Below are 25,285 nucleotides of genomic sequence, written 5' to 3'. Positions count from 1 at the left end.
TATGCACTAAAAGTCTCATCCACTCCAAATAATCCTTGCTACAACATCTTCTCCAATAGATACAAAGTTTTCTATCAATAAACCCAAAATTCCCTCCCCTTTTCATATCAGACTCACTATCAGACCAAAATCTTCCAATCCATCACTTTCAAAATCCACCGCATCATTGAACGTAAACCACTACAAATTTCTCCATGGACAATAGAAACATTCCCAACAAACACCAGAGTCTTGCCAAACTCCCCAAAAATATCCTCAGTCCAACTGACCACAGGATTCGATCCCTAGAACTAAATAACAACTACGCCCAACACAGCAAGATTTACACTGATGGGTCAAAAACGGACACTGGAGCTGGATACGCCATTATCACAGAAAAAGCCAAAAAAACAAGCCACAAAATCTCTCTTCTTCATCATCCATCTTCACAGCAGAAACTTATGCCATCCTGGAAGCCATTAAATATGCATACTCAAATAACGAACCCCAGATCGTCATGTACACCGACTCCATAAGCGTTACAAAATCCCTAAATCATATGATCAAGAAAACCAACTAATATCCACCATCCACCAAGAACTAAACCACAACCAACCTAACACAAACGCTACAGTCATCTGGATTCCAACTCATCAAGGAATAGAAGGAAATGAAAAAGCCGACGAAGCAGCGAAAGAAGCCACAGTTCCTTCACTTACTAACAATCGCAACCATCTTCCAATCCCCTGCGACGACCAAATAATCCATTGCAAAAAAAGTAACAAAAAATGAATGGAATAATACATGGAAAACAACTAAAAGCATCCAACTACACAAAAGTATACAGGACTTTCACCAGCAAACACCAAACCTTAACAACAAGAAAAAAGGAATAATTATCACACGCCTAAGAACCGGTCATACCAAGCTGACACATGAACACAAAATCAAAAAGACTACACTACCCACCTGCACTCATTGCAATAACCATCCATTAACAATAACCCACATACTGCACGAATGCCACACCACAGAAACCCAAAGACAGAAATACGGAATCAACGAAAATATAAACCTGACTTCTCAAAATAACATACAAAGAGTATTAAAATATCTCAAAAACATAAACTATTACATATCTAATGGCACCGTCGTCGCTAATGACCTCGCTGTCGATGCGACATTAAGAAAAAATAGAAGAAGAAGAAATAATTTACTTTTTATAGCTGTTTTATTATAAATTCTTTTAAAAGAGTATATAATTGAAATTATTTCTGAATAAAGTCAATTTTACTTACATGTCACTAATTATTAGTTTTTATATAAAAAAAATATATTTTAAAATATATTTTAGAAAAACCTATTTCAATTAAAATTTAAAATAAATTTAAAATTGTTATTATTCATATTTCAAAATCTTTTATTATTAAAAGTAGTATAAGTCTATTTGTAGCTAAAAAATGTTTTATTTCCTTCAACAATTTTATTAATTATTATTACATATAATAATAAAATTATTGACATGTTTATAATTTTAAAAACATTATCCGAATTTATTAATGTTTACCAATTTTTTTTAGTTTATTTGTTCAAGCGCAAATTTTTATATATTTATTCAATGTATAAATAAATGGACTTACACAATTTCAAAAAAAAAAAAATTCATTTATCGTAATTTCAATATTCTTTTATGTATGTCTGGAAAATATTATAGCCTTTAAGTTGTCTCAGTAAAAAATATCTTGGTCACTGACATAATTTTCACTTGTGAAAAACATTAAGTAAACAGCTCGAAAAAGACAAAGGTCGGAATCAGATTTTACATTGCTCCGTCACGGTATAGCTTCCTGTCAAATGAAGTCGAAGAAGTATTGGGAAGACGTAGAGTCAATTTCGCGCGACAACCCAGATGAACTCATGTAGAACTCATGTAGAATGTATACGCTGTAGAATGAATAAACTCGATAGAGTTATCGATACAGTACGGTCTTGTTAAATGGCCATTCTTGCGGTACGATGGACAATATTCAGTGATCTGGGAATTCAACTGTGCTTTTTTTCTATTGCCTTTTTCTACTGACGATCTTGAAAATGTAGATCACGCGGCGCATCTATTGGACACTTGGTTGCTCGTGTTGTTTCGAAAATTATTAAATGCTTTGGGCAATTTTCGGGATGAATGAGTAAGAAAAAAGACACGTTAGGAACAATCGTTGCATTGAAAAAAACGCGAATACAAATCTAAAAAAATGTGTGATAGAATGGAGACAGTGTGTTTCATAGGTTCGGAAGAGTGAGAATTGTTTATATCGTGGCTTTTTATGCTCGTCAAGTATCTAGGAAACTAGAAATGAATTCCCGAGACATTGTTCATTCGGATACAAGAAGTGCAATAGAAAGGAAGCTTCTATGCGCAGCGCGTTCCCGATAAATCGTACGAGCACAAAGGAACCCACGAACGACCATCTTTTAAGAGGATAACCTTTTTAACCTGGGATGCCGCCCAGGGACAAGAAGTTCACGATCTTACAGATGAATATTACGGAACAACTGACCTCAAAGAGAGTCCCGTTTTTGTGGTTTAAATGGGATCCTTTTTATCTTACCTACTGGAAAACCTTCTGGATCGAGACTCTATTTGTGACTACTTCTTTTAATCTTAACTTTTCACTTGAGGGAAAAGAAGGGTTTCGCTTACGACCGTTCGATTACTTTATTTTTCCGACTCGATCTTAACGAGCCACTTGGCCGACGATCATGTTTTTTTCTGTCATCCCAGATATAAAATCCGAGATTTATTAGTCGAATATAGTTTGTTGAAGACATGTAAATCATGGAAATGTAAAATTAAAATCAGATCATCTAACAAGACGATCACGAGAAGTATTATATATACACATTTGAAATAAGAACGAATCGAGATTCCTTACACATCGATTAAGGTTGTACTCGCGGTACATGGATCTTCGTTTGCCGAATACCGTCGTAACGGGAACGCTCGTGGTGGAAATAAGCGACAATTTGCTGTTAGATTAATATCTCGTCGATGGCATCGTGGTGTCTGCCAAAAGCGCATACTTATTGCACCCGGTACTGAGAATCCCTCCTTTAACAAAGTGTAACGATGCGCAACATTCAAGCATTGCGAAACCACATTTATGGTGGTTGCGAGTTGGAGATCAGGGGAACGAAACTACTGGCTTAGCTCGGCAAAGGCAGCCTTGAATAAATTAATTAACCACTGGGAGAGCGAAGAGAGGGTTAGAAGCGGAAAGATGGGAGAATATTAAGTCTTTATTAAGATCATATACACCGGATTCTCAGAATTTATTACAAAGAAAAGTTCAAACTAATTCAATCGAGACTTCCCAAAATAACGTATTAGTCGTCACGTTTATACAATTCCGTTTGATTTAATTGACAACGATTTTCTGCATTTACGTTAATTGTCATCGAGAATTGTCTGGCACTCCATCACGTTTTGTGGTCTTTTAACGTTTTATTAGCATGCGTGAATTACTGATAAACTAAATGTAGGAAGAGTTGAATTTCTCTTAAATAAGTTAATCGATCTGCTTGATGAGAGCAAAGGAAAAGGGTAGAAGACTGCTTAAGATTAAATGACGCGACGTGCCACTCTTGCGGTATCACATATAGCTCATTTTTGGCTTGGTGCAAAACACTTAACAACGATCATCTTTAAATCTATATTTTCTAACTATACTATGTTACGATAGTTATTCGTTTGCTTTAATACTGTAATTCGTTACATTATAGATACGTAAGGTCAAAGAATTTTCTTTGTTGAAGCGTACGAGCGCTATGAACCCTCTCTGAAGAGTAGCCTGGCTTACAGTGACACAATGGAAGTGCTTCCGAATGGGTCTGCTAGTCGCAACAGTTATAATGACAGACGAAGAGATCTTATTAAAGTTCCACTTCACCGCCCTTTCGCTAGGGTTTCTCAAAGTTCCTTGAGATCTTTGTGAAGTTCTCTATTTCACGTTGACATACATAAAACAAAACTGCAGCCAACTTTTCCACGATGCTTGCCTGCTGGCTGATAACGCGAAAAGCGCTGACTGAGATTGCATAAACGATGTTGTTTTGCAAAGATAAAGCGGACCAGGAATTAAGGCAGAAATCATAACTCAGAAGAAGAAACGTGAAGCAAAAATGATTCAGATCCGAATATTTACGGATATTTGAGGATAATTACTATTGAATTTGGTGGGAAAAATTTTTCTCACTTACGTTGCATGATTGGTCTTCTTCGTCCCACCGGAAACGACAATTGATCCTCCCGTTACATTGCAATTCAGCGGCGATACACGTTGCGTCCTCGCAGTAAAATTCACTATCGAGGCAAGCTACAACAAATTAACAAGAACATATAACATTACTATGCATCTTCGTTGCAATTAAGCTTCTTATGTAGCGTCTCTTGCGGCACAATATTGTGTATGAAAAAAAAAAAAAAGCAAAGAAAAACGAAAATAGTATGAAATTTTACCAATGTCGACTTCTTAATCTACTATTCTTACGATCTCGCGCTTGCTACGAACTAAGAACAAAACGAACAAAACGTGCAATACTGTACTATGCGAGAGATAGGGAAATAACTAGATTTTGCTCGGTCCCATAAGTAAGTCACTCGTAAGATATTAGTTCTGTGGAGGAGGGGACAGGTGTGGAGAAGCTGAGATTCTTCTGGTGCAGAGATAGAATAGGGAATTTCGTATGCGTATCTGCACCGCTGCGGTTTACTTCATTTGCCATTCAACCAAATCTTCCATTAATTCACCACACCAATCCTTCCACGGCTGAGTATTTTTTGTTTTGTTTTTTAAAATATCGTACGAATAACAGAAGTAACTTCGGATCGGTGCATTTTTTCGTGTCGGAAATTTTATCTCGAATACATCGTTCTACGGAATTTTAACAATGTTTCGTATTGCTCGACGATTCAAGCTCCGCGAAAAATTTCATATTTTGGTAAAAGAATTATTCCTTGGTAAAAGAATTATTCGAAGCATGCAGGGAAACACGTGTCGGGTCAATTGAAAGGGCTGGCTCGAAAATAAGAAACTTTCATTAGAATGAAATCGTATTCTCAATTATTGACATTCTCATTTTCCAATTTGCTACATTCTAGTATACTATCAATATTTCGTTTATTATTAACGAGTTGTTTTTGCGTAACCAACATAACGTTACTGAACCATTGGTAATGAGTCACTTTGGTTAATGGACTATCCACATCGCTAATATTTACCGATTTATGATCGTTGACAGGGAAATAATAATCTTTCGTTTTACAGACGATTAGTCGAGCAATTATCTAATTGCTCTTCCGTTTCTTCCTCGTATTTTTCATTGTTTGCATGCTGTGTTATATAGCGCACGCGAGACAACGTTAATTTATAGATTTCCATTAGACCGTATCTCTCTATTTCCGAACACGAAAGGGATTTTCAACGAATAAGGCACGCCGATGTTGAATTTAATGAAACTTAACATTGAAATTACCTGCGTGCCGTGAACAAAAACATTCGCAATATTCGTACGACATGCGTTATAATTGAAATTAAACTTTCTTCTCCAAGGCAGTGCGTGAAAGATCATTAGTACCATGCGTGTTCTATTATTATCTGACGAATTGTTGGAAAATATAATTGTTCACTGTAAAATCCAATTGTTGTAAAATATAATGATAATTTCCCTTTGCCTGCTAGCAGCTAATTCGCATCGATAATCTTCCATAATTTGTCTGTATTCATTTCGCGCTAATTAATTAATAATTTTATCAAACAAATCAATATCTACATACTTTATCGAGACGAACGATTTCCGTATGCCGTGTTTAAAGCTTTGCTCGCCAATACACATAACTGATATTTGACATTTTTACGCAATGATAAGTCGTAATATGTTGATTAACATTATTGGCTGATATTTTGCCTCGAAATATCGTTAATGTAGGAAAGGAAAGATTCTGTCAATTCGAAGTGTACGTTTAACAAAAAATGCGATACTCCAGCAGGGCAAACGATTATGATCAATGTGAATTCAGGATATTAATCATTATTGATATTAATTATCGAATAATCAATAATCACTGATTAATGAATAAGAATCGTAATTGTTGTAATCATTAATCATGAAATTGATCATGATTGCACTTTTGATTATGCTATAATTTGTAATATACTTATAAAAAGATACATATTTATAAAAAAAATATTGTAAATATTTTGTGAAAACATATTTATTATTTTTATTGTCTTAAAGAAACATAATAACATATAATTTGCATTGCAACATTATTTGCATTTTACGCCCAATCCTATAAGAATTTGTTTTACTTTTTTCAGGTAAATCAAAAAATTTTCCATCAACAATAATTGGATGGAAACTGATTTGCATAATTCTTAAATCGCTATTGGCACTATCTTCTATAGGATTTGATAAAGACAAACCTATTTAATGATAAATTATCAAAATTTTGAGACTCTTTACAATACTCATTCATTTTTATATCAAAAATATAAAATCATTAAGTTGAATGATTTTATATTTTTTTATACCAAAGATATAGGATCATTAAACCTCATAGAAAACGTACATATTTCGAATCATTCATACAAATTGTGAATACAAAATTATAACAAATTATAGAGAATATGCCAATTGACAAAAGAAATATCATGTTTCAATAGGACAGAGATTCAAAGCATATGGCAAAAAGTGTACATACAAATGCAACCATTTCAAATTCTAAACTGGTCAGTCTTAAAGTCCAAAGTCCAGACCTTAATCCCGCAGAGAATCTTTGGGTAATTCTCAAGAAAGAAATACAAGATGCATATGATTTTTTTTTTCCATATAATATCGACCAATTATAGAAAAGAATTGAAGAGCAACTGTATGCAATCTCTCGTGAAGTATGTAAAATTTGGTGGAAAGTATGCAGCCGTTTTAAATAGTGCCGATTTAAGAAACAATAAAAAATGATAACTCAATATTTTGTCCACAGTCCCTTAGCACAAATTGAGTCAAAAACATATTCATATAAATATCAAAGTAAATGTAATAAAATTGTTAAACAATTATTATATTGAAATAAGTACAGATTAATAAATCTAACAAGAGTAATGTAGATAATTAATATAAAACGAGATTAATATAAATTGATATAGATTAATATATGTATACCTATCGTGATGTACAAATAAATTATATTTTTTTTTTTTATAAAAAATTACTTGCATTGATTCAATTTTACTTCTTACTGTATATATATATTAGAGAATAATAAATTTCAACAAATTAGAAACTCAACAATACAGATATTGTAATAGCATACTATTGTGCAAAAAGGATTATGCGTAGAGGTTCTCTAAGATTGAATATAAACTCAAACGACACAAGCATCTCTAAAATGATATATGTACATATGTGTATATATGTACGATGTGTATATATGATAAAGTTTCGATGAAGTTTCGATGAGGTGTTATTCAAAAACCCTGAATTGCCGATTTTGATGAAATTTGGCATGAATGTAGTTTTCAAAAAAACATTCGACTCATATTTTTTTTTATCGGTTAAAGGGATGAAAATTGCCCTCGAAGTTGGGGGTGCGAAACATTTTGTTAAATCTCGGAAATTATTGAAGACAGTTTTTGTGTAAATTGATGAAATTATATATTTTTTAACGACGAATTTAATAGTGTAAACCGTTTTGCAAAAAAATTTTTTGTTTGAACAATATATTTAAAAAACCGTATTTTTGGTGCAAGCGTTTACACTGAACGTGTTAAAACAAAATGAAGAAATATATATAACATGTAGTGCAACTTGCAATGTATAGATACATAATACAAATCTTAATAAAATATAAATTAATCACTTAATGATTTGAAGATCATTAATTAATGATTACAAATTACAAAAATTAATCAAGTTTACTGATTTATTTTGACGATAATTAATAGATTGACGATTACGATTTCTGTGATTATACTCATAGGAATGATTGAAAAATAATTGATTACTGCCTAATTCTGTAGCAAGGGGAATGTAGGCATTATTTTCGAACTTCAAAAATGGCAAGCATATTCGATAAAATATATATAATTCGTGGACGATATTATGCGGAGATAAACGCTATCGCAGACAACGGTGTACAATTAATCGAGAATGTTTGTGAACTCACGTTTGTCTCCCGGATCTCTGTCTCTGAGCGCTGTCATGACGGCCTCAAAGCTGCTGTTCAACGCTTTGGGTTCTGCGTAAAACCTGACAAAGGCGGTATTGGTCCCGACGAGAACGGTGTCGGCGATGCTACCGCAGAAATTCTTCTCTCTCGAGGACATGTCAGTGCGTTCTTTGAATATGTCCACGAAGTTGGCGTCGCACTCGTTTGGTCGTTGCAGTTTGAAAGGATCCGAGAACGTCAGCTGAATCTGAAAGTTGTACGTGTTCCTGTGATATAAACCCTACGAGGAATCCTTTCTCTTCCCCTCCGTCTCTATCTTGATGACGAACGAAAAAACTCAAAGCTTTTCACCAATTAGGCAGTACATTTTATGAGGAACGTCACAATTACCTACAATTTTGTGTCAGACGCGATTTTGTTTGACCAGACGGACGTTCAAATAATGGCGGGATGAAATGAATCAAATGCTGCCTGACAAAGGCACCTGTCATGTAACATTTTAGATACCATTCAAGCTACATGACGCATTGCGCGTTTGAAGTTACGTTCGTTTATTAGTGAACAGGCTTAAAAGATTGTCAAATCGTTATCAACGAGGGGAAATGTTTCGCGAAACACGACGGTGTTGATAATGAAATTGACATTGCGACAAAGATGTAAATTAACAAATTTACCTTCCATCCTTCCTCAACGGTGATGTTCCACATGCAGTCCAAAGGGATACCTTCCTTCTCGGCAAGAGTCTTCCTGTCTTGCACGTCGTTGCTGCTAATAATTGCCTGCACGCCATTCACGTATCTTACGCATGGCTCTGGTTCTGGTGGTACTCCCGCTGTGAATCACACCTATTACAGTATTACACTTTCCCTAGGCCATTGTCAGGTGTTTATTTACATCGACTAACTCGCCCGTACGTTTCATTTTTCGCGCGCAATGCAACTCGCTTATTTACAAGTACCGATGTCAAGGTTCGAGGACCTATTCATCATAGCAGCGTTTCTTAGGTTTTCGGAAAAAATACAAAGAGAAAAGAAAAGAAAGAAAAGAAGAAAAACAAAAAAAAAAAAGAAAGAAAGAAAGAAAGAACAGAAAAGAGAGAAAAACACCGACCATGGAAAACGACGAAAAATTTCCAACTATTGTTCTAGAAATAATTAATTTCCCGCACTGAATTGGCATTATAAAACTCGGACTCGGCGGTGCACAATGAACGAGGGAAAATTAATCAAACGGCTGAAAAGATTCACCCCTTCGGCATCCGATTAATTTCGTCACTCGTTGGTGCTTGAATTTGACGTTATCATCGTGGCGTTTTAATATTTGTCCCTCGTTAAGCCTGATTTGGGAAAGTCTCCAAAGCCATGCGTTTTGGAGCGTACTGAGAGCAAGCGAATGCTCAAACGGCATTCATCGCTTCGAATCTGAGAAAGTGCATGGAAATAATGAGCTGTATGAGACGTGGAAAAGCAACGAATATCGATGCTGTATATTTGGTAATCTGGCGTGATTTAGTAGAGTGAAACGCAATTTTACAAGAAAATTTTACGTGATACGTAGTTGCAAAGTTATAATTTATTAACATTACGTAATATTAATTTATAAAATTATATGAAAAAGCAAAATTACAGCAGACATGTTCCATCGTATGAACAATTATTCTTTAATTTCCAACTCGAAACTTGTTTCCAGTTCTAACATTTTATGAATTGTTAGAGGAGTGAAATGAAATAGTAACAGTGTTTCGGTACAGTTACAGAAATTACGTTGGAATTATTTTTAGTTAGCTCGGAGTGCTAGTTTCTTGGTAGAAATTCTCCGATATACAATTTATTACTGGTCAAGATAAAAAAATTTTGCACACAGATCCCAGCTGGATTGGAAAATTCGTTGAATTGGATGCTTCCCAACGTTCGCCGACGTCGCTGGGGCTAATGTCCGACCAACTATTCTAATTTGAGGATCACCGTGCCGCCGTTCGTCACTCACGTTTGTTTTTAATGAACGAACAACAATTAACGTAAATTTCACTGCGTATGTTTTTTGGAAGACATAAAATTCGTCGAATACGAACCAGCAAAATATTCTTCCTGGTGCAAAATATTGATTCAATCAATTTCTAAAACCATAACCTACTGACACGTGGTGTATAGATATCATTCTCGTATAACCTATATAAAATCATTTGCAATCATGGATCTCGTATTTCGTGAACAATCTCAACGGTACAAATTCTCGGTTGGAGCGCGATTCGTTCCTAGTAAAAAAATTTCACACTGTATACACCGTGACAACGTGACGGGCGAGTAGAAGAATCGTGATACCATAGACTTACGATAGGTTGGTCTTGGTATCATACTCCAGACGGCCTTGAAGCCCTTGCCCTCGATGCTATCGTCACTGTGGAACCGCAACCAGAGATATCTCGTCTTCGACGTGATCTCTGGGGGGAAATTCGTGCCACAGAAGTTACCAAGGAGATTGGAGTAGCCGTGCTGACCGTCACGTACCTCAAGGAAATCGTAACGGCAGTCGGCGCTCTCCTCGAGCTTGAACTCGTCTCGAAAGTCGAGCTTCAACAGCATGCCCTCCTTAGCTGAAACGAGAGAAGTGTAACGTTGCGGTTAAAGAATGTTTTTCAGAATTTAGCGATTTTTATATTCGTTGAAAAAAATGTTCCTCGACGTCTTATTATGTTAATGATATTTCAGAAAAATATTGTTTATTATATTATTTTTATTTTCGCAGATTGTGCTGTCTAGTAACAAAACTCGGCTGATTGATCAGCTCATATGATAAATATTTTAATTTTGTTAATGTGAAAAGTCGTCCCAGTCGTCCAGTCAAATTATGTAACTTTCGACTCATTTTACGCCAAAAAAATATTATAAATATTCAATTTACAGTTTTCCACAGTGCTTTTCTATCAATTACAAACAGAAAACAATTCATTTATCGCGACGAATTCTTAAAAAGAATTGAACGTTAAAGGAAGCGGAAGAAGCGTTTAGTTTTCAACATACAAGTGTGTACGGAACGAAAGTTAGTGCAGTGAACGAAAGTTCAGATTCGTCGCATCTTTGTCAGACACGTTATCTAACAAGCGTTAGATACCATTCTTACGTTTTCCGCGCAATAAATCGAAATGGATGATCTGTTCTAGGCTTCAGAATCTTGGGCGTACAGTAATCTGAACGTGCAATTTGTAAAATCAGGCTGTTTGATCGCTTTCTTACTACTGAACTTGCGTCGTGCATAAAATCCGGTCGATAGATACGATCTGTAATGAAGCTATTGGGATGCAAACGCGACTTCACATCCCCCGCACGTACTAAGATTATCCAGGAATTATTTACCGCGAATTGATCGTTTGAATTCACTTTATCTTTCCAGACAACGAGAAGATTTCTATGACATTTGGATCACGTGGCTCGTGATGTGCGCACAGTTTTCATGTATCGCCTCATTTGCTGAATCGCAGAGAGATCGCTGCCGCTCTGTCGAACAATTAATCTGCTTCCAGTTCTATGGTTCCTCTTAGGTATAATATATTATTTCAACGTAACAAAGATTCCTCCATCAAAATGGGACACACACACGCGGGGCGGGTGCATGCGCGTACACGAAATTGTTGCTAAATTCCAAACGGTTCAATGAACGTTACGCTTTATACTGCATAATACCGCTGAGATCGACCAAACGGTCAAACAAAATGTATGATAAATAGAGGAGGTTCGTTCATAAATACTTGGTATTTGCGAATGAAATATCTCATTAGTATTGTTTATTGTAAGTGGCATAAAAATTTATATCTGACCGATCGCGATAATAAGAAAGTTATTGGCTGAGAATTATAGAAGCCACATATTTGTTCTTAAATATTCCCCAACTAACTATTTGTTCTCGAATGTTCGCTATTCGAGGAAATAGATCATCTATTTTCATGGCAATCAAAAGTGTGCAAACTATTTCCATGAATAATACGTGAATAACGTACTCACAGAAATGTTGTAAATTGTACGTCATAAATTGTTTAGATAATTCTGATGAGGCTCTCGAGTATTATTAATGACTTTCTCACTATATTCGCGGTATTGTGGACCACCATTTTTTTCGTAAATTATAGTAAAGTTTTTGAAAAAAGTTGTTACGTTTTTTGCAGCCAACATGATGGTTTACATATTTTAATTTTTTATATTTTGCAATGTTGTTTAAGAAACGAAAGTAACCATTAATTAAATACAGCTCAACTTTCTTTATTAAAAGATATTTAATTAATTCCATAAAATGTAATACATGAAATGTAAACATAACTGTAAGATTGACAGTATTCTTGTGTACTGTTGTATTTTCCTTGTCTTTCATGCATAAATTTTATAAAATTGTATTTAAAATATCTCCTGCACTAATAGTTTTTTGACATAGGTTAAAATGTTGATCTGCATCAATTAACACGATCACTGCGGTATAGGGAGTTGTTTCAAAATATTTCTTTCTCCCGTGCGTTTTGTTTTTTTATTATTTTTAAAATTAAGAACAAATTTTCTTTTTGCCGCCAAATATAAAAATGCAGTAAGGTATATACGTCGAACTGCGTACAGGATCCATTTATCTTTTAGTATCACCAAAAAGGAAAATCTAATATGACCAATCCATCGTAATCTATACAGGACATTTAGCTCGTGTGGCCAAATAAGAAAGTTCATGGCGGGGCTCATTTGTCTTGTATTCAGTGGCAACTCGTGGAATTGCAGCACTCACAATTTTTCTCGATATATATTTATTAATTTATTTATATTCGCTTGCAATATTTAATTTTATCGTCAAGAATCCTATAGAATTCTTCCTTTGCATAAAAAATAATAAAAACCCACTATATTTATTATGTGTAAAAGTTGCAGCATCTCCATGATTTTAAGCCATTTACCGCCATTACTCATATTACTAAATGGAAAGGTTCCAAAGAAAATGAACGTATTAATAAAAAAAACATATCCTTTTATTTAAAAACTTGAATCATCTTCATCTTTGTTTTTTCAACAACATTGAAAATATAAAAAATTAGAGTATGCCATCTGTATGTTTGCTGTAAAAAACATTACCTTTTTCACTTTTCTCAAAAACTTACCATTTATGAAGAAAATGCTGGTTCACAATATACTATGAATACCCTGTGTAGACGCGTAGGAATGTAATGCCCACGACAGAGCGCTATTATTTTCACTCATATATTTGTGCCACGCTATGAATGAAATTTTGGCTATCATCTGCGACTAACAATAAACCACGCAAGACGCGAATTCATTTTTGTCTGAAGGACGAATGAATGAATTTTCTAGACAGCATGTTACCAAGAACGGGAAATTCCTCATGACATGGTGTTCTCATCGAAACGAAAAAATCGTCATTGATAATTACTTTCGATTTCTCTCTCTCTCTCTCTCTGAATCGAGAATAGCGTCATATGTGGCGCAAAAATGCCGTGACTTACCCATTCGAACAACGAACGTTCTTCGGCTCTTATTTGAATGGCGAAGCTCAAAATGCTTCGAATCTTCCACGTTGGCGAGACCGCGTTTCATCGAGATGAAGAGAAGAGGAAGCGATAAAAAGCGGCGCGAAGGAGGACAGAAAAAAGAAAGGAAAGAATAAAGGTGCGCGTCGTGACTATTTTCTCGGAGAGGGAGGAAACTCTAAAGCGGCGGCAATCTCGCCTCCAACCACTGTCCGCTTTCGTATGAAAATACCAGTATTCCAGTCGAGGAACGGTCGATCGCGTTTTTCAACGCGATCCAAAGAATCTCCTCGCTTCGTTATCTTCGGATTGTGTCACCTTCCGCCTGCTGCTTGTAATCATTGTGGAAATTAAGGGCCATTCTCAAAGAGTTTCACAATTCGTCGCTATTATACAACGTTCACTATTTCTTTCACTGTCAATTCGTCTTTTGCATTTCCCTTTGAAAAATTTTTCGAAAACCAATAAATTTTCATTTAGAAGTAAATTTCGTGGCATCACATCTGTCACATCCGTAACAGGGTCTCGGTGCAGCCCCGATGCTGTACTGGATGCCACGAATTTCTATCGACCTGCGGAATTACCTAATCGCCGAGCGACAAACGTACCGCGAGAAACAACGGATCTAGAAATTTCGAGCAAGAGGGCGTGAAATCTGTTCCGAGTTGAAGTTTCGGCCGTTCTGGATATCTAATATCAAATTTCACCGCGTCTGAGTTACTGCGAACATCACGTTTACTTACGAAACGAACGGCTTCCGTCATTGGGGAACTTGTCTGTGCTATGAAACATGCAAATATACCAGTATTCGCGATATTAGTATATATCACGGTTCCACTCTGAAATCCAATGAGACTTGTCTACCTCGGAATCCATTGTTACATTCCTCTCTCGATAAGTCCATCGAGTTTTCTCGCCGATACTTCATATTTTTCGTAATTTATGTTCGGGAGAGCATACCTTCCGAGGTCACGAAGCTTGTACAAATTTTCGCACATTTTCCATTATTATTCCTGGGAAGTTAGGGGAAAAGCTCGAGGGTGATTTCTAGGCGAACGTGATTAGGATTTCTTCCAGTGGCAGGAAATTTATTGGCAACTATTGGGCATAGATTTTACCCATCATGTCGGATATCGACAAGTATCGATAAGGATAAAAGGAACGCCTTTCTCATGTGTTCTCTCGTGAAAAAATATTATAGCCGTACGTGCTTAGCTTTTGGGTAGCTAAAATTTATCAGTATCTTCTCTCCTTCGACTAATTTGAATTATTTTAGGAGAGAAGTGTCGTGGTGAATTATAACGAATATATATATATATTCCTTATACAAGGTGTCTCAACTAAACGGAACCATTTAAATTTTTGTTATATAAAAAAAAACTTCTGATAAAGTTGCATAAGGCTTCATCGAACGGTGGAAAGAAATTTTTTTGAAAATCATTTTTTAAGAGATTTGAAGATTATCGGTAATTTTTTAAACGATACTGTGTATGCATGCTAAGTTCGGGTGAGATGGTTCGACCTCATGTTATAGATTATTAAATGTCAATATTCAGCCTTTCTTAGTGGTATATTGTATCTATAGATTATAAACCATATGAACCGCCCTTATTGTTCATTTTCATTTGAAAAGTAAAATAAGATATGTACAATGTGTATAATTGAATCTCGAAAATTTTCTGTCTTAAATTATATACTTTAAACTATACTTTACTAACATTTTACCAAAAAGTTATGATTTTTTTGGAATACATGTTAACATAGTGTTTAGAGGTTATGGTTACATTTCTGTAATGAAATATTGTCGTATCATTATAAAAAAAGTAAGTTATCCCAGACTATCGGGATAGATGGTCCGTTTTTTTAGGAAAGAGTTGACCCATCATGAAATTATGTATAATAGTTAGTAAATGTTTTTCTAGAAAATTATGCCGAATGAATATAAAAAGGAATTCAATAATAGAGCATTATGAACAAATGAAGAGGCAGTTCAAAATGGCAAAATGGACGTAAATATGGAATGTTTTCGGCATTCCAACTCCTAAGGAGACGACTGAAAAATAATGATTATTGAAACAAAACTTTGTTCTTTAGAATTACCTTCATTGCTACATATGAAAAATGAGGAAAAACAAAATTCATATCAAAAAATTGCACAAATGTAAGATTTATGACATTTAATTTGACTGAGAATTTGGGGATAAATCATAAATTTAATAAGGAGATAGGATTACCTGGATATAATTGGCCAACATGTTTTTAAAATGTCATCCAGATTTCCAAAAATCAGAAGGTGTTTTTTTGTCTTGGTGACAGAATATGAACAGGGCAGAAGTTAATTTATATTTTCAACTATTAGACCACAACCTAGAAAATTTCTTAAATACACTGAGAAATATAAATGATAGTGCTACAGTTGAGTAATAAACTGAAAATTGAGCTCAAAATATGTACTTTTTCTAATCCGGATGAGATGGTCTACAAGATTTCGTTTGTTTAAATTGTTCGTAAATTTATGATTACTTTTTAATTTTTTGTTTGTAACATTGTAAATTTATATGTAACTACTTTCACAAATACGTACTTTTCTTTTTAGATATCGATTAGATTTAAGATGTAATAAATCTTTTCAAAAAAAGTGCGTTATTTTTTCTTCGATATGCTTATAGAGCATGAAAAAAAATTCAATAACCTCCATGACCATTCTATTTAGACTATTTATTCTCGAAATATTTGCCTTTATCTAAAGATGCTATGAATTTTCTAAATATCATGCTGGTATTGGAAAGAATAAAAATACTTTTTATAATATTATATATTGTATGATACGAAGGATAAATGCAGTTAAGAAACCTCTCTGCATATAAACATATTATTTCTTGGAAATATTGGTAACCATAAGTGAATATCATATTAATTTTTTCTTCTAGCGAATAACGCATTTTATTATCTTTAACTGTTATCTCGATACTGAATTAATGATTCTTTGACTGAGTATAAAGGTACTGAATAAAAAATAAGCAATCATTCGTTTGGGATGTTTAGTAAGATTTAATATTTATATTTATGTTCTGAATGTATAATTCGCTTTCTTGTATTTAGAAAATTCATAATTATTTTTAGACGTAAATATTTCGAACATAAATAGAATGACCATGGAATGAGGAGGAATGATCATGAGGATCGTTAAATTTGTTTTTTCATGTTCTGTAAGCATATCAAAGTAAAAATGATACTATTCAAAAAATTATCGATAACTTGTGAAAAAACTGGTCTTAAAAAAATTTTCTTTTCACCGTTCGATGGAGTTCGTTCGGAGATTCCATTTCATTCGACGAGTCGAATTATTTGCATTATTTTTTCAATCCTTGTACAAACATTAAAAAATTGTTCATAAAGCGTGGAACAGTTTTTTATAAAATAAAATTTATATTTTTCTCTGGAAATGAAAAATAGCGAAAATTTTTCTATAAAAAGAAGAATCATGGACTATCGAAGAAGGTTTCGAATCAACATGCAACGCAACATCCTGAATTCGTGACCATAATAATAATAAGCATTATATCCTACCGGTAGTTGATCGAATTTTTCATAGAGATTCGCATAATAAGAAAAATAAGGATTGTTGCTGGGAGTTTAATGGGGTCGCCGTGTTGCACAAATTTCAGTAAAATTGTGCAGGGTTTTTCCCTTTACTCAAGTTATTTATTTCTTGCAACTGTATATTGCTGATTAATATTTACAAATTTTTCCCATGACAAAACCGTAAGGGCAAAAATGTATTTCGCCGCATACAGGCTTTATGAAACGAAAATGAACAAGATGTTTTTCATTCAAATGGATTTCACGGTATAAATAGAATTTCTTCTTTCTAAAAAAAGTAAAATACTATATGAAAATTTAATTTTATATACGCAGAGCATTATGTTCACTGTTTTCAATAGAATCAACATCAATAATTAAATGCAGTTTACATTGTTGCCCATCATTTCAAAAATATATAATATATAAAACAAGAAGCAATTGATTTCGAAGTTAATTACGCGTATGTGTCCTCTCTGTTTTCCAAATCTTTTTCGAGACGTTGAAAAAGCCTCTTCATTGGAGAGAAATGGCGAATTTGTAACGCGAAATTAACGTCAGTTGAATCCTTTGCGCGACGACGAAACGTCGTTCATCTCATAAATTCGCCATCTCCTTTCCGATTTCCGACTTAATTATTTCTCTGATAATCTCCAACTGTTCCTCGCTTTTTTCCAGCGCTGTACTTAAATTCAATTTCAATCAACATGAACAGAAACAATATCTGTTCTTGGAACAATGAAATTATTAAACAATCTAATGACAGATGTAAATAAATTTCCATTCGAACGAGCAAACTTTATTGCAATTTTATTTCAATTTTTCTTTGAAATGGAATAAGAAGAGAAGAACGAAGTTTTCGTAACGCAGTTCCGAGTTTATTTTTTTCTTTTTAACCTTAAATCCCTCGAAAATGTTTTGTAATCACCTTTGTAAGCTGTTTCAAACTTATTTTTTCGTGGTGGATGATTTATGTTGTCTTATTCAGATCCAACTGCGGATTTGGGTAATACGAGTTTATCCATTTATTTAGGGTGTTCTCAACCAGTGGAAAGTTTGTCCTAAGACTTTATCGTATGTATGTAGTATATTAAGACTATGTATGTAGTATATTACTATTCAAGATGTGCACGATACATATAAAAAAAGAAAACAGTCGCAAATTTCTCATTAACTGTGGGCTTCGTTAAATTTAACGCATTTCAATAAATCTGTTACATATAAAATACTATTAAATTTTTATTTAATAAAATGTATAAAGTATTAATATTCTAAAATAGAAGATTTTTTTATTTTTTAAGTGGAATACGAAGAATCTTTATATCTTAGAGCGAGAAGGAATGATATTAAGAGGAATTGATATATTGTTATATATGACGGAAAGGGTGTGCGAAGTAAAAAAGGTTGGGAACTATTGATTTAGAGGGCGGCCATTAAGTTGGTAAAGAGTCGACGATTTAATAGATTGTTTCTCTGATGTAGCAACTAATATCAAGGGGAACACAGTCGTGAATAAATGATTACACTGGACGTAAAAAAAAATCGGCCTTTCGTTAAATTATATTTAGCTAGAGACCTCGTAAACTGTGGACTGTGATCATCCGACATAAAAAGAACGAAACATTTTTATGGTTTTAACGAAGGCGAAAGCAATGAATTGGATTTCGTGAAAAACCATCGTTAGAAGGAAATGTAAAAGGAAAGATACGACTATATTTTACACAGAGCTTCAGGAAGGGTAGCTATATTTTATATGGTATTAGGTGGCTTAAGGATGCTACGAGTTTGGGAAATAGAGCGAAACGGTTCTTTTACATTCGCATCAAGTCGTATCCCGTTGAGTGAGAACATTTAACGAGCACTGCCGACAAGGGTGACCGTGAACAGGCATGATCCATCCTGAAAAGCGAGCCATTTTCGGAAATACGTTGTTAAGAGCCGATGAAGGGGAGAATTTACCGAGACAGATCCTCGGGGATTTAATATATCGCCGTCTTTCGTTATTTGCACCCTGGATCGCACATGCGTTCGTGAATTTAAGAGAAATAACTTTTTCTAGAACAGTATAATTTCTTATGGTGTATTTCTCTTCTTCTCTTGGCTTTCATCCAAAATCGCTTGACCAACTATTGTGCCAATTGTATCAAATTAACGTACAATAATATTACGTTTGGTGTGCGGAAGCCGCATTAAGACGAAACAAAGTACTACGAAGACTACAGCTTACTTTACGTTCACGCGAAACCATCTGGAAACACATCATTTTGTCACAGACTAATGTATAATAGATGTCAGAGCAGAATGGACGCGGACATACCGATGCACATGCTTGTACGCGCTTAAACTATCGCTCGGCCGAGATTTCCGCTTTCGTAGTGATTCATTGCACTTAGAAGTGCGTTCGACGATGCCACTCGTCATGGAAACCGACCGTAGAGGACAATGGAGAACAAGCCAGCCGCAAGAAGGAATTAACCAGCCCGAACTTTATCACGGCTAACTGCGCTATCCTTGCTCCCCAATGAATTTGCCGATTCGAACACGGACCAAAGTAATTCCAACGATCGAGATCGTTAAATCGCACGTAATCCCCGCTCGTTTCGCTGATTAAAAATGTCCATGGAAAAATATCTTGCCCCTTTATTATTTCATCGGTCGTGGAAATTATGGCTCCAATTTATCTCCTTTCTCTCTCTTTTTTTTCCACTAGTAATTCAGCCTTGCAATATAATTTATCCTCGACTGATCCTTGCGTTATAAATATAAGTTGCGTCATTTCTTGAAATGGCGAAACTAAGTTGTAATCGGCGGAAGTTTCCTGAGTAAAGTTGATCAATGGGAAGACAGATTGTGGGTGGTGTTTAACGCCATTTTGGTTCAAGGACAAGCGCAGTGTCTTGCCGCAATTAATGGCTTCCCTTGCAGAAACTCTCGGCCCTAGAGTATTTCGATGTTCCACGAAACACGGAGACGGCAGAGGGGCGGTCGCCCTTGATTTACGTGGGGTCGCATTAAACGGTTCTTTGATGGCTCCTTACCTCCTGAGTGGTTGATAACTTGATTTGCTCGTCCACTTTGGAACTTAGCCACGGCTTCCTTCTATCTCCGATGGTCCTGGAAAGCCTTTTCTCTCGGACTCTAGGTCGCTACCTAAGTTGCTATCAATTTCTGTTCTTCGATTTTTCTCCGCAACATCGAAAGTGCTAACTTTACCCAGTTTCGATTGCGTTCGACGCAGGAAGTGGCGGTAATGGCGAAATAGAAAAGGTAAGAGAGACAAACGAATTCGTCCTGATGTTATCTACGCAACGGTGGAAAAGTTTTTATTGCAAGTTTGCGTCTCGTAGCGCGAAACGCGAAACTTGGCAGAGGTAAGGAAGCCGACGCCTGGCACGCCTGACAACACGCTTTAAATTGCACTTGTGGTAAGAAGTCTGAACAGCTGGTGAAATTGGCGGTTACAGGTGACGAGACAGGAAGAACCAACTGGCAACAAAATGTCAAGAAACAACATTGTTTGTGAAAAGTCAAGTGTGTAACTGTTCTGGTTTCGAATCATTTTCGTTTCTTCTTCTTTCTCTTGAATTCTCATCCGCGAAGCAACGTATCCTCGTGATCTGCCTTCAAAGAACGTTTGATCTTCTCTTTTTGAAATTCGAGCTAAAATGCGACTCCTAAGCGGCGTCACATGCTCGCAGAATTTAAAATCAATCCTCTCTACGATAACATTACGCTAATAATTCAGCACAACTACATTATTGGCAAACTCTATACAATCATTGGAGACGATCGTATAGAAAGAAAAAAAGGAAAAATAGCTGGTAAGTTGATTATTCGTAATTAAAAAAAAAGAAAGTTGCGTCGTTTGGTTTGGTTACCGTACTGTTCCTCGAGGGAGATGAAGCGTATCCGTTTAACGAACTATTGCTCTACGAGTCCTATTTTTTCGTTACCCCACGAAACGGAAGAGGTTCGATCGTGTTTCACCCGGTGAATGCTTATTCAGTCTTCAACCGACTGTGATCTCATTAACGTGCCTGAATGGCTCCAACTGCTTAAAAGTGTCCCACATTTCATAATGATACCGATGTAAGCGTGTTCACGAGCGAGCAATTAAAAAGGTTTCATCCGTACAATTAGGATCTTCTTCCTCTACTTGGTTCGTTTGCGTGATCTCTCCGATCAGAAACATCAGCCAATACAGAAAGAGAGCCGTGTCCGTGTTATACAGCGATGTCGAATTATTGGCTCGACTTTTGTTCTAGTTTCCAGTGTTTCACAGAACTTATCTATGAACCAGCAAAATCTGTAATTTACAGCTGAGTAATCTTTCTAAGATGAGAGAGAGAATGTTATCGTATCGGATGTAGTTTCGTTCCAAACTTACGAGAAACGTTTCCACCACGAAACTTTCCTTTTTTCCCCTGAAATCACTGATCTCAATCGAACGACAAGTTGTCAAGACGCGTTTGCTTTCCCTTTCTTTAAATGTACTCTTTCGAGGAATTTCAGAAACACATAGAAACTGGTTGATTTGCCGCGTGTGACGTTGTGCGTGTGACTACGCCGTGCATTGACCTCTGTGGTTCGTGTGTTTTCCGAAGGAAACAGGAATCATATAAATTTGAAGCTGCATCATGACTGCACAAACGATACCAATTTCGATCCGAACTGGCTGTTATCTGTGCTATATCGAGCACAGGATCAAGTAGTCTTTAAGCTCGTCGATCGTTCATCAATTCGCAATTGCAGTTGGACGCGAACGCGCGCGCAGATAGATGTCTCTCTCCTCGCTTGGAGCGATTTCGACTTTGCGCGTCGCGACAGGGAACAGAACTTCGAATTGTTCCAATTAAACTTTGATCGGCCCTGCTCTTTCACCGGGGTGTACCGGCCGAAATGCGATTGGAACATTGACCTTTGTCCCGCTCGATGATCCTTCAAAAGTTTCGACGATTCGCCGTTGTATGCCGAGTGATGCTAGCATTTCGTCGAGTTTAACGAGTTCACCTAGATACGTAAGAAATCATAGAAAAGGTAACGAAGGCGGCAAACTAAGAACAGCACTTGAAACAACAACGATTGCGCTCTTGAATTTCGCGAACGACGTCCCAACCTGTCCGATGGGAACGGAACGCGATGCCGTGTAACTTAATAACACAGCTGTTGGACAATTTATACAATTTCAAACAATTTAATGTAGAGTGAATTGCGTCAATTTACGGCGAAACTTCCTTAATCCTGCCAGATCCATATTTGATGTTCGAATAATTGGGTGTCGTAATTTACATAGGGTGTTTAATATGTCGTAATCACTTCGATCAATGTAATGGCGGGTGCGATGCATCAACGTATTGGTCCGTTTAATAGTGCTAGTTATAGTCTGTTGTTCGTCACTTAACGCGAACAATCACGGTTTAATTTGATTTAATTTTCCTTTTTACGAAGATGAACTTTCGTGTTATTTTAAAAACATTTTACTTTTGACTTCAACTTTGAATAGTTTCTAACTATAACATAATCGGTGTTTCCAACTTTTCTAAGAGCGTCATGCTACGATAATTATTCCCGTAGGAAGTTTTTAACTATAGAATGTTCATTGTTTAAGTTAACTCTCGAATTGAAGATCGTTTCCTTTCAACACGTTCGTAGGAAACGTTAAGCAGGTGATTTCAAACGAAGAACACACTTTCTTATCAGTAGACCAGCAATTGCAGTAGCTCTGTCTTATCAGCCTCACCAGAATGAACCGTGGAAAGAATATTATCCGAGAAAATATTATCCTTAAACGTATTCAGCGCACGTTGTAACGGTTTAAACTTGCTACGTACCACGGCTACTCGTAATCCATAACGATCCGCCATGACATTTCCACATGTAAATGACCTACGTTAAATGTTCAAAAAGGAAATAAAGTGCACTGGTCCGTATCGATATTTCGCTGTTTGTGATTTACAAGCGGTTCAACTTGAATTTACTCGTCGGTTTGCAAGTTACGCGCACAAATGATTTACAATTTTGCCTTCTGACACGTGTAATTTTATTTGATAAAGCAGATTTCAATCGCGAATTTTATGACTTTAAATAAAGGAAACAAACGTGACTGCTATTGAACCTATCGTTTTCAAAACTCGGCCGAGGACCAGCGATCGCCGTGGATACTATTTTGGTAGATCAGAAGAAGATTCGGTGTATACGGTCTGAAGCTCGCCGACCCTGACTCAATTTCGAGCACGACCCAGCTGCCCTCGTTTGCCCAATCCGACGCATTTCAAGGCGTTTAAATCGGCTAAAAGGAACGAGCGTTTTACGAACGACACGACGCCTATCCTTTACTACCGCTTTCTGTTTGCTTACACTGCCCGGCCATGGAACGAAGAAACGAACAAGTGACGAATGTTCCGTTCACGTGGTTCATTTACAATTTGTCCGATTCGTTTTCAAAAGTATTGTTCAAGGATTTAACGGAAACCCTGTAAAGGGGAGGCAGCCAGAAGATAATGTAATATTCCAGTCATTATCGTAGAATTAAGTTTTTACACGATCGTTCGGTGTGAGGGAAATATTGCTCGGATTCCTCGATGCGAGAATGGATTTCCAGTTCCCTCGTCCGAGATTTATCGATTCGTTATCAAAACTGGGACCTAGGCATGATTTACTATTTCGACCCGCATTCGCTAGACCGTTTTACGCAATTACTCTTGCCGAGTAGCTTGAAACGTCGCGTCGAAGGTGCAAGAAGGATGGAGGAGTTACGCGTGGAATTCACGAGGATAAAAGTATCGTGGAATCGGTTGTTTGCTCGGCGGGCAATCGTAATGCGTTTCCTTTACAAGCAATCGGTCGACGATACACCGCAGCAGTGGCCGACGCTATTAATTCACCGTGCTAGTTTTTCTCGTGGCTCGTTTATTATAAATTCGACTTGCCACTGTTTATTCGACATCCGAGCGAACAGCAGGGAGAGAAAAAAAATTGATGCGCTCCCTTCGACTCGGCGACATGCATGAATGCATTGTATCGACGAGCGAGAGGAAAATTTACTGTCGGCATCGGACGGTATCTCCTCGTCGTGTTGGACCAACGAAACCACCAGAGTGTATCAATCACGGCGCGGCACGACGGCGTCGCGCGTGTTAGTCGTTTGCCCGTTTTCGAAGTTTGGTCGGTGCGCCGTCGTAGCCAGCAAGCTACGACGAACTTATACATATGAAACGAGTGGAATATCAAGCTCGAACTCCGACGGGCACAGTTAGTGTCGAGTTAATTCCTCGAGTTAGATAGATAAGTGGGGATACGCTTCTATAATTTTACTCTGTTTGATGTAACACACCGTGCTCGTGCTGTTTTGAATATGGAACAGTATCGGGTAACAATATCGGGCAAAGAATAGACTCGTGTTCTTCGAAACGAAAAATGTTTACTCACCTTCCAAAACCTTGACGCATTCCGTGAGATTTGGATAATTTTCCGGGTAGTTGGGACTATAAAATTCTTGTTTAACCTCGTCGCCAACGCTGAATTTCTCGCACGCGTCCGGTACGTGCCTCATTTGACGACGTATAACGTTGTTCGCAACGAACGTGGTCGGCGTTGTGCTGGCGTTTCTCCGATTTTTCCAAAAATTGGGTGACTTGACCCCTTGCGTCGCCACTATCTACACATATTTGAAAATCACGTGACAATTTACACAAAATGTTCTCTTGGCAATCATATCGATGTACGGTTTAATTTTAAAGTCAGCGTTAGTTACAGTCCGACAGGATTGAAAATTTACACGATCGATAAGCAATAATCCTCTAAACCTTAGGTGTCAGGTCGTTAATTATATATAGCGACCTAACGACGCTTTGGGTAACTGGTATCGTGATAGCGTTAAATTATAGTTATCGACCTGCTGCGTAATTATTGCCTATAAGGAAAATATATATCTACTTTGTGTTACGTTAAAATAATGTAGATTATTTCGCACTTAATTCTTTTATTGTTAT

At 36.3% G+C, this 25,285-nt stretch overlaps 1 protein-coding gene across 9 annotated transcripts in view; it reads right to left on the bottom strand.

Annotated features, from left to right (window-relative positions):
• The window catches only part of LOC122534628, a 95,253-nt gene that overhangs the window by 10,418 nt on the left and 59,550 nt on the right, over window positions 1-25,285 (bottom strand). For all 9 annotated transcript variants that reach the window (XM_043665465.1, XM_043665466.1, XM_043665457.1 and 6 more), the window contains 5 exons: window positions 24,723-24,951; window positions 10,533-10,793; window positions 8,875-9,032; window positions 8,198-8,447; window positions 4,234-4,349 (listed from right to left, as the gene is read on the bottom strand). In XM_043665465.1, coding sequence (XP_043521400.1) covers window positions 4,234-4,349; window positions 8,198-8,447; window positions 8,875-9,032; window positions 10,533-10,793; window positions 24,723-24,951 — 1,014 coding nt within the window. The remainder of the gene's footprint in view (window positions 1-4,233; window positions 4,350-8,197; window positions 8,448-8,874; window positions 9,033-10,532; window positions 10,794-24,722; window positions 24,952-25,285) is intronic.

This window comes from Frieseomelitta varia, unplaced genomic scaffold (assembly GCF_011392965.1).
Source record: "Frieseomelitta varia isolate USP_RPSP 00005682 unplaced genomic scaffold, Fvar_1.2 scaffold_62, whole genome shotgun sequence".
Classification (NCBI taxonomy): Eukaryota; Metazoa; Arthropoda; class Insecta; order Hymenoptera; family Apidae; genus Frieseomelitta; species Frieseomelitta varia.
The sequence above is the reverse complement of the archived record's forward strand: the minus strand, read 5'-3'. Positions and strand labels throughout refer to the sequence as shown.